This window comes from Sinocyclocheilus grahami, unplaced genomic scaffold (assembly GCF_001515645.1).
Source record: "Sinocyclocheilus grahami isolate Dianchi unplaced genomic scaffold, SAMN03320097.WGS_v1.1 scaffold3.1, whole genome shotgun sequence".
NCBI lineage: Eukaryota > Metazoa > Chordata > Actinopteri > Cypriniformes > Cyprinidae > Sinocyclocheilus > Sinocyclocheilus grahami.
The window spans coordinates 7,085,724-7,097,103 of record NW_015505182.1 but is presented as its reverse complement, the minus strand read 5'-3'; the positions used below and the strand labels follow the sequence as shown (position 1 = coordinate 7,097,103).

General features: G+C 35.7%; 1 protein-coding gene across 5 annotated transcripts; it reads right to left on the bottom strand.

Moving 5' to 3' along the window:
* Window positions 1–5,529: 5,529 nt before the first annotated feature.
* On the bottom strand, window positions 5,530–11,313 carry mon1a (MON1 secretory trafficking family member A). 5 transcript variants are annotated; one of them, XM_016261466.1, is made up of 6 exons: window positions 11,151–11,313; window positions 10,268–10,546; window positions 8,863–9,267; window positions 7,312–8,077; window positions 7,057–7,225; window positions 5,530–6,740 (listed from the first exon to the last, which is right to left on the bottom strand). In XM_016261466.1, exons 2-6 carry the CDS (start codon window positions 10,395–10,397, stop codon window positions 6,600–6,602), a joined length of 1,611 nt encoding a protein of 536 aa, XP_016116952.1. In that variant the 5' UTR covers window positions 10,398–10,546; window positions 11,151–11,313; the 3' UTR covers window positions 5,530–6,599. The 5 variants fall into 5 exon arrangements, with proteins under 5 accessions (XP_016116952.1, XP_016117017.1, XP_016117197.1 ...); XM_016261531.1 differs by having other exon boundaries at window positions 10,268–10,538; XM_016261711.1 differs by having other exon boundaries at window positions 7,057–7,204; window positions 11,151–11,244.
* Between the last annotated feature and the right edge of the window lie 67 nt (window positions 11,314–11,380).

Below are 11,380 nucleotides of genomic sequence, written 5' to 3'. Positions count from 1 at the left end.
TAAACCGGTGAAATAAAAATCTCAGGATGGATCAATAACTGCATTTTCAACTCTGAACATGAAGACGTGGTAGTAAAAAAAATGTATATTAAGTTTATATTACCACAATATATTCAGTTTAATTTATGCATAAAGCCAGTTACAAAATTTCTGAAACTTGATTAAAGAGATGTGTTGGTGTTTCGGGCGACTGCTTGTTTCGTTTGAGGCACTGACTGGAATTGACAGGCCCCGCCCACCAGCATACGGGAATGAGCGCTACTGTGGCGACACCATCGCTCATAAATATTACTTAGCCTACGCTATGAAGACGTCGCTTGGCAGACTACCAGTCACGTAACCTGATTAATATTCATAAGCCAAGCATTCGCCATTGTAGGTTTTAATTTTATTCATTTGATAAATATACCCTTTTTCTGTTAGTAAACATTTTGACGTTTTCTGTGGGCGGAGCTTAGGTGGAGGCATGAAGTTTGTTAGCTTGTTTTTTTGTTGTTGTTTTTTTGTTTTTTTTTACAATGACTTCACAAGGCAATCCTGCATTATCCTATGGAAGTGTATCTGTAGAGCTACATAACAGCTTGAGAAAACATATGGTATAATGTGGATTAATGTTTGTGGTTGTATTTAAATGCATCTACTTTTATATTTAACATGTACAGACAAACACGCAGAGGTTAATCTGTGCTTGATTACAAAATCTTAAAAGATTGTTAGTCAGCCTGCACTTAACCATCAAAGTATCCCAGCTGTCTTTCAATAATATTGTATAACCAAAGATGCAAACAGCCAACATCAACATTTCCTACCTTTCTGATTAAATGAAAATTGAATCCAAATAGTTGTTTATCATTTCACAATGTAATTAACTCACAAAACTAATTTCATATGATCTCTTGCTCTGTCCACAAAATGCAATCCATTTGTAGAAAATATATAAATAATACTACTTTACAAATATATATAGCACAGCTTAAGTGTATGAGCTCATGTGACAGTGAAAGTGTGCTTTAATTTAACTTGTGTCAATATAAAATTATTATTCAATGTTACTCTTCATGCTTTCTCATCTTTTTGCACATAACAAGGACTTAATTTTTATTATACATGATTAGATTCATGATTAGAAATACAAAAGCACAATTTATAGCAGACAGGTAGTCATTTGAAACAAATGAATGACTGTAGCGTCTGGACCACTCAAACACACAATATATATTTTGTTAGCTAGATTTAACAAATACTCTGTAACACCCCAGGAAGCCGAACAGGCCCCTGGTTCCATAGCAACACTGACACCAGATACATTTACGATCTAAAGGAATGTGAGCAGAGACTCTCACTGCATTTTCCAGAGCAAGAGGCACGATGCACCCTAGAAATTTACTTTTCTACTAATTAATTCATAGGAAAACCTTTCTTTGAATGAACAGTGTATCCTTCAGGTCATTGTGTAAATTATTGTCATCGTGTATTTGGTCGTTGAGAGTGTATACTGTTTTATGCAGGCTTATGATCGAAATACTCACTCCTGTCAGCTTACATATATATAGCTCATAACTGGAGTCACTTAATCATGCAGATTTATGCTACAAGCTTTTGTAGAATTGTACAGTAAGGAAGTTATTTCCCTTAACCAGGAAATTAACGTTCTTAGAATTGACAAGACAGCTGACCCTGAGAAGTCAGCTAAATATCTACAGCAGATCTAAAATATTCATAATTAATTATAACTAGTTATGATTAATTATTCATATTTCCCATGAGCTGATTCGTTACAATGACCCTCAATTAATCATAAAAGGTGTTTCTTGAAACTGCTTTACATTTACAAAATTAAAATAAAAAAAGAGCATACACATACTAATAAAACCATAACAAAACCTCCTAAAACAGATCTCAGATGGAAAAAAGGACGGGAAGTATTGGTACCAGCAGCAGCACAGCTCCCTGTGTCAGACTCTGGGCACTGTTACGCAGGCCTGCGTCATGACATGAAACATTAAATATGAATCACAATACATTATAATTGTCACAGAAGGCTTTGCTAGCACATCCTTTCAAAGTTATATTGATGCCATTTAATGTAGCTGAGAGAAAAGAGAAGACTGTTTTAAGCAGAAAAAAACTCATTTATGTACATTAGGAAACAGCAATTCTGTCTCTGTATAACAGGTCATTACTTTAGATTTCAAGAAGCAGTTATCCATGACTTACCTGTTCCAGTGATGCACTTGTCCTCAACACCTTTACAATCCAGTGTTCTATTGGTTGAACAGTTTGTGTCATTGCAGGTGTAACACATCTTTCCGTTAGATGAGCCTGAACAGAAAAGCAGAGACTGGAGCCATACCTCAAAAAAACTTTAGCAGTCATCATCTGACACATTATCAGACAATACTAAAGCTTTCAAGCTTCAAAAAGGACACAAAAGACCACAAGTATCATACAAGTGGTCCATATTGTGCATTATTAATCTTCTGAATCTATACAACAGCTTTTCATGAGGAACAGACTGATCACTTAAACAGTTATTCTTTAAAATTGACATATGGCTCATTCTTTGAGCAAAATGTTTTTCATCAAAAAAAGCTGTCAGAATGACCTGGTTCTCAGCTTTAAATCTCTCTCACCAGAGAGGAAGTTTATCAGTGAATAATGGCATAAAAGTTGTAGGCCTATGGGTCAATTTTATGGGGCTTTTGGTGTCCTTTTTAAAGCTTGAAACCTCCATTAACTGAATAGAGAGAGAGAAAGAGAGAGAAATAAAAATTCTGCAAAAGAAGTCGGTAAACAATGTCTGAATTTTAATTTTGGGGTGAACCAACCCTTTTATTCATGTGCACATCAATTCAAATCGTGGTGACAAAAATGTTAACAGTACAGTAGAAATGTTAAGAATAGATCATATCAATTTAATATAAAACTGAACTTTTTAAAAAAAATGCAATGTTTGTTAGTGTAACAGAGTTAGAGTTTAGTGTAAGTAGGAACATCACAGTCCAATGTTTCTTTACTCGGACATGTCTGCAATATGGAGCCAGATCGGCCTCAAAAATAATACATTTATAAAACAAAATTCATAAATGCACAGCACAATTTACATTTACAAAATCCGATTCGTAAATTCAAAACACAATTCATAAATACAGAAGTAAAAGCATAAATATTTCCCCAAAAGCTCCCACAAAAGGATCTTACCTAAATATATTTAAAATGTTTAAACAAATATGTATATATCAAGTTCTTGAATTAATTTCCATCACACATTTATGAATGATGTTACATGTATCTATGGATCGTTGAATATGCATTTGCAAATCATCACACATGCGTGGACTTTATGAATTATGAGTTATATTGTTCGCACAAAATACAGCTACCCGGTTAGCCTGCTGTCTTATACACCAAAGATGCACATACCCTGTTTATTCAGATCAATCTGTAATGTTATCAAATAAGTGCTAAATCTCCAGATATTTCATTTAATAACAACAATTATGCAATGTGCTCTGTTGTTGTTGTTATTAGTAGTAGTAGGCTATCAGATTCGCAAAAATAACTTTTGATCAGGCATTAAAAACAGCTATCACCACCTAAGGGAGATTTCGAAAATTTTACCTTTTTGATATTAACGATTCTCCCTTTATTTTACCTTATTATATCGGAATCTATTAATAATAATTTTGCTTTTGTTTTATTGTTGCAGTTTCCTTCAAATAAATTAGGAAATATTTTTTTCAAATATTTCATTATTCATTTTCCTACACTCTCAGAAAAGGTACAAAAGTTGTCACTGGGGCGGTACCTTTTCAAAAGGCACACCTTTGTACCTAAAGAGTCCATATTTGTACCTTAAAAGTACATATTAGTAACTAAAGTGTACATATTAGTACCTAAAAGGTACAAAAGTGAACCTTTTGTACCTTTTTTCTGAGAGTACAGGCTATAGCTGAAATCACAGAACCCATGGAAAGTAAGAAAATCTTCCTCCCAAGTAAGTCATTTTCATCATTTAAGATCTTTTAAATGCTTTTGTGAATTGTATCAACTGATTCAGTGAAAAGATTTTGCTGAATCTATATAAGCTACCTGAATATACAACTAAAAGTTTGCTGTGCTTTGCTTTTGTGTGTTTGCTGCTGTGGTTTTTCCCTTTTCAAAACCTTCAGGAATTTTTGTCCCAAATGTATTTCATTTTAATTTATTTGCATACATAGTTACATTATTTTTCTCTAAAGTACATTATACAGCTGAATGCAAATATCATCCTATACTGTATGTGGCCAAAATAAATGATAATAATAATACTAAATAAATAAAATCTATAACCAGAACAAAATGGTTAACTGCAAGCATCTCTGACTTCTGTAACCAGTGACAAAATCCCCTTCAGTCTGCTGTGAAAAATGATAGGGGCTGATAAACTATATATTATTTGCATATTTATGTAGGCTGATATTTTCAAAACAAATGTTCCTTTTAAAAACAGACTGTCAGTTGTTCAAGGAATGCAGTGGAAAATACTTCTTTCCTTTATTTGGGATTGGGATCACATTAGTATTCTTACCTTTTTATAATGATTTATTCAGTATAAAATATGAGTTCTTGACAGCAGAGGAGGCCCTTATTTATCATTTACTTACACTCATGTTGTTCCAAACCTATATGACTGATCTGTGATCTGTGAAACACAAAAACACAGGTGAAATTTTTATTTTTTGGGGTGAACTAATCCATTAATATTAACTGCAACCATCATGACACTATTTAGACATCAGCATCTATTATTTTTGCGATTGTCAATTATACTGATTTTTATAATTTTGAATTTCATGTCGGTTTGCCTTTTATAATCATGTGTTTATTGCCAACCAGTAACTAACCCAGATTTCTTTATCTAATCATCAGTTTGCATTTCTCTCTAGACACACGCCTGAGCAAACGTTTAAAAGTTTGTGGTCATTAAGATTTTTATTTTTTATAAAATTTATTATTATTGTATTGAGCAAGGCTGAATTAAACTGATCAAAAGTGACAGTAAATACATTTATAATGATTCCATTTCAAATAAATGCTGTTCATTTTAACATTATATTTATTATTATTTGAAAAAAAGTATCAAGGTTTCCACAAAAATATTAAGAACAAATGTGAATGAGAAAAAAATGTTATGTATAAATTCGTATTACAAAATATATATTAGAATGAATTCTGAAGCATCATGTGACACTGAAGACTGGCTTAATGATGCTGAAAATTCACAGGAATAAATTACATTTTAAATATATATTTAAATAGAAATTTGTTATTTTAAATTATAATGATACTTTACAATATTTTTATCAAATAAATGCAGCCTTGGTGAGCATAAGAACACAATGCTTCTTTTCAAAAATCTTACTGTACACAATCTTTTGAACATTAGCTTACAGGACATAAAAATACCAAGATTCATATATATATAGAGAGAGAGAGAGAGTCAAGCAAAAGGGTAATGTAGCAAATGATATGTCTTCATAAGGGTTTAATTTCTTTTTATTATATAGCTTTAGACAAAAACTAAACATAAACATGAGTGCCTCCACCCCCACCAATATATTTGAAACATGAGATGTGCAAATTTCAACCTAGTTTCCTCTACATCATCTATCCCATGATTTTCCATAAGACAAGAATAACAAGACCATAAATGAGCAGTGAGTACATTAGAAGTCCTCCTGACACACAGCGTCACATATCCTATTAATTTCAATTAAAGCATTAGTAACACATTAATAATAACGTACATCTATGAAACATACAAGAGAAAATTACTTCAGCGGTATCTCTGATCGGTCCTTTAGGGATTTGGGCAAGCCCTCAGTAGCAACACATGGTCAGTCATTGAAACATTTGACACAATGACACTTTATACAGACCAATTAATTTCTGGATTCCTCTTCAAATCGAGCCATGCGTCGGGTATTTTGCACCGTTTGCACCTACTCAGTCACATCTCTAAAATGAAAAGCCTGTTATATAGATAAAGTCAGTTTTGTTAGCAAGGAAATACTTTTAGTCCCACCAAACCACACTTACAGTATTTGCATGTCACCAGGCTGGAAACAATTCTAACTATGACATGAATAGTTTTTCTTCTCGTGGAAACCAGGAAATGTGAAGGCCACAGCTCAATAATCTATTTAAGCAATAAGTAATATTTGTCACTCATTGTTGGCTCATTTAAAACCATAGATGTTAAGTTTAAACAGTGGCTGGTCTAGTAAAAAGCACAGGCCTAGATGTTTAGTTTCCAGCAGTGCAAAAACATTGAGCATTTATTAGATTGTTAGTGCTAATCTACTGCCTTCAAAGGGCCACGTTTGAAAGCAATTATCTTGAAATATCGTTTTTTATACTTTGACAACTGCTCATAGGAATGGTACTGGTACTTCACCAGTGTGAGTAGCCCTCAAAATAGCAAATAAACCCCTAATATCGGACAGCATCCATTTACATCCTTATCCATTCAAGTAGGGTCACAGATGCTGCTCTTTCAGCAGTCTGGGGTCAGACGTTCACTAGTGTTTCTGGTGTTCAGAACTGCCTAAACTGGCTTAGTATGTTAACGGACTGAGTATGAACAGACGATCCTCTTCCTTCCTGATCCACTTCAGGAGCTTGTTGACGGCAGACACAGCCAGGCCCTTTGTTCCCAGAGGACTAAAACAGAGGTAGAGCTCGAAACCACTTGTTACCTACAGAGGAGGATGCATTACATTGATCAAAAGTGACAGTAAAGACATTAAGGCTGTTATAAACAATTTCTATTTCAAATAAAAGCTGTTCTTTTGACCTTTCCTAACCCAAAGCTTCATTTTGTTCAATGGTAGTGCATGACTATATAGCACAAAACTGTAAACCAAGACAACACAGAAATCATAATGCTATAAATCTATCATGTGCAAATGTGATTTTAGCGGGATACTTCCTTGAGCATGCATACACACAACAAAATCTCTGAATGAATGGAATCTAATAATGCCACTGTATTGCACTTTATGGCAGACTCACCAAGGCATAAAGGTTCTCGGTCTCTGTGCAGCGGTAAATGTAGCGCAGGGGACGTGTGGGGTGATGCAGGCAGCTGTGCAGGTGCTGGTACAATCCCATCAGCTTCTCATGCTCCTCTTCCGCCTGGTATGGTGCTGGAAAGTCAGGACTGACAGGAAAAAACAGGAAGCTACATAAAAACATGAAGTTTCAATGTGTGTCTATCTACCTAAAAGACATTGTTTTCATGATCATCATCATCTAAACTTGTCTTACCTTGTATAGAGCCCAGAGCTTTTAGACTTGTACACAAAGTGTCGCAGCTCAGGTATGCCAACCTGTGAGACTGGATAACTTGGCGTGTTCAATGCTTCCTGCAGGGATTGATATGCACTGCGTCTGCGCAAGCGCTCTAGGAACCGCTTCTTACAGTCGGAGAGGTTAAAGAAATCCTCACGATCTGTGGACACCAGGATAAGACACAGTTCCGAAGCCGGTTCCAGGTAAGAAATGTGCGCGTGGAAAAATCCAGCCGGGTTAAACTTAGGCAGACATATGGGTGTCCACCCTTCGCCTGCTCGGAAGGAGGACGAAGAGCCGACCAAGTTGAAGAGCAAGTGCAGGTCCATGTGGTGCAGAAACTGGTCTTTTTTGCGCACCAGCGTAACCAGCCTGTTTCCGGCAAGCAGGATGGAGAACACCAGGTTCTTGGCTTTAGCAGCTTGCAAGCTGGAGGAGACCACGTCACGGGCTGAGCTGGCCAGAGGCAGGCACATGACGGCACTCAGCAGCAGGCCTGGGTCTCGGTCAAGGAGCCGCAGAAGGTTGTCGGTGAGGTGCTCTGAGCCGGCCAGCAGGCGGCGCAGGTCGTAGCTCTGCCGGTGCTGGAAGACGTGGTTCAGCTGCGTGAGGGTGAGCAAGCTAACGATCTGGTAGTAGACGTACTGAAGCTCTCGCGTCAATTCCCGGTCTGAGCAGTTAGTGCGAGAGACTCCCACCAGGATGAGAGGGCTTTTCCGCAGGAACACCAACCTGTAGCCATCTGAAAGATGTGTTTACACACAAAAATGTCTATACGGTTGTTGCAGTAGTTTTGTAGAATCAAACGGAAGAGATGTGATTTATCGCTTGTTTTGTTGTCTTGCTGCATTTAGTTAGAACATATTTAAAGCCAAAAAGCATGGCACAAGTCAGCTTTTTATTTAAAAAACAAAATGATATTAATAAATATTATTAATAAACAACAGGAATCAATATTATTAATAAATAATCTAAATTAATAAAAACATTTGGTCAAAAAAATGCACACACTACCATTCAAAAGTTTAGGCCCGTTAAGAAAAGAAGTCTCTTATGCTCGCCAAGACCGCATCTATCAAAAATACAGTAAAATAGTAATATTGTGAAATGTTATTTCAAATATAATATTAATAATTTTATTACATTAAAAATAGGTATTGTCTATTTTAATATATTTTAAAATGCAATTTATTTCTATTTTGGCAAAGAAGACTTTTTAGCAGCCATTACTTTAGTCTTCAGTGTCACATGATCCTTCAGAAATCATTCTAATATGCTGATTTGCTGCTCAAGAAGCATTTCAAATTATTAATGTTGCTGACAGTTGCGCTGCTTCAAAAAATTCCAAAGAACAGCATTTATTTGAGACAGAAATCTTTTGTAACATCACAAATATCTTACTGACACTGAGCAATGTAATGCATCCCTGCTGAATAAAAGTATTTATTTAAAAAAATACATTACTGACCACAGAATTTTATCAACATCAGCTATTTTTCTTTTGCTTTATTTCTAGATATCCCTTACCTGCATGGATGGAGCGTATGATGTTCTTCTTATCCTCTACAAATGACATGAGTAACATCATGACTCCCATGATGCTGGAGAGAGCTTCCTCTGTTCCATAGCGTGTATAGATGGGCTTTCCTGCCTCACTCAAGACAAACATATGCTTCCTGTGACTCCGCCATGTTTCACTTGTCACATCCTCCTCTTTTGCCTTGTTGCGGTTCCGAACCTCCTCTTTCCCTTCTTCCACCTGTTCAACCACTAAACCTCCCTCCTCACCTCCTTCCAGAGCCTCTTCTTGAGCATTCCCTACATTCGAGTCGCCCACCTCTGCAGCTTTGTCATTGGTGTTGGGCTCGCTGTCAGCAGTCAGGTCCTCAAACGACTGAGCGTGAACAAACATGGCACCCTCCTGTCCAGCGCCTGTTAAGGAGTGACACATTGCTTGGAAAAGTAATAGCACACCTCTGCTCAACAAACTACACGACTTGAGGTATCATTCATGTAATCATCAATTATATGAGTGTTACCAAACCTTGTGTGAATTAAAAAAATAATAACAATAGCCTTGTAAATGGATAATGATTAATAAGAAAAATAAGTTTAAAGTATGTTTCTGTGCATTCGAGAGAACTGTTATAAATAAAGAGTTTCAGCAATTTTATGTGCATCTCTTTCTGCTGTTATAAAACTGTTTTATGTTTATATATTGTTTTATGTATTAAGAAAGCATAAAACTGATCCCAAAGGGACAGTGAATACATTGGAAATATTACAAAAGAAGATTTCTATTTCAAATAAATACTGTTAATTTGAATCTTGAAAAAAAGAAACTGTTTTCAACATAATTATATGTTAATTATAAGAAATGTTTCTTGGGCACCAAATCAGCATATCAGAATGATGTATGATCATGTGACAAGGAAAACTGCTGAAAATTTAGCTTCACTATCATAAAACTACATAACACTTCAAAATATATGCAAATAAATACACAGCAATAATATTTCATAATATTACTGTTTCACTGCATTTTTTGATTAAATAAATACAGTCTTAGTGAGCATTAGAGACTTTTTCCAAAACCACGAAAAATCTAAACTAATTAGATTAGCTAAACTAATTCTGAGATTGTAGTCATCCATCACATACAAACATACAAGTTATTAGATCACTAACAACGGGAAATACAATGGGATATTCAAGGATATGCATGACTGAGAAATACGGTGTGGTTTGTTTATAGAGACCCACCCTGTACTAGGCTTAAGAACCATATAGGTCTGATTAATAACTTTGTTAAAGCATCATAAAAACTGCAAAAAAATGTTTCCAAGGAAAATAAAGATTACAATCCCGGCGAAAAGCATAACATATTTGCATCTAATCATTACACAGTTAGGTAAAAATTTGTGAAACTAACCTGGCTCGGTCCCCTCCACCAGCCCTGGGGTCGGACTGTCCGATCGGTCCTGCCGGAGTCGATCTGGTGGCACCAAGTTGCCATTTTTAACCTCCCAGAGTGCACCCTTATTGTGGACGTCTGCCGCCATCCTGGCATCGGACACGAGAGAGAGCCAGCAGAAGAGAGGACGCAGTGTCCTGAACCACCAGTCAGTGCCAGGAGCGATTCACTGCATGATCCCAATAGCTCTGAAGGTCTTACAGTACAATGTATACGTTTCCATCAGCGTCTGGAAGTCTAATTACAGAAAGACACGTTAATAAAGGAACAAGAAATGAGTAAATTCCTCAGCTTTAAAACATCATTCTTCTTTTAATGCATTTCATAATATTATATTCTGATGGATTTAGATAAAGTTGTATGCAACTGAAGTTATTAAAATGCTGTTAGAATAAAAATGTTCCATAAAGGGGGCCAAATATCACTGCCTTAATTAAAAAATCCCTACAGTATTAATGTGTTAATAATTATTTACAAAATATTAACACACACACATCTCAAGGATTTAGACTATACTGTATGATAATGCAAGCAAAATTACATTTAAAATTCAGTGCAAATGATTAAAAACCTTCTCTGTTTAAAACTGTAAAACACAGTGTAAATGAATGCCAGTCTTGAGATACTCTTGGAACTGAACGCATATGGAAGATTTGTGGATTTTCTCATTTGAGCATAAATCCACTGACCAGCTACCGCACTAGCCACGGAGCTAACCCTTTAAAAACTGTTGTTGAATGTCACTAGAAGACATCTTACTCTGTCCCAGCGTCAACTGAAGTCTAACAGATGTTGTTCACATAGTTTAGTCTCTTAATAACACAATTTATCGTTACTGTACCTTACACAGTTTTTATCCAAATCAGTGTATGTTGACTTCTCTTGGGTCAAAAACCAACTCGGACGGTCATCGCGGAAGAGTTGTACTATGGGAAATGTGGTTTTTGATTCACGAACATTATTGTATTGCTACAGTGCTACTTTCCACGCTTTTGTTCAAATTATCAAATTAAATGAAACACTTAAATTTTATAAATCTCACTTAACATTTATACCGACACGTTTTCCGTA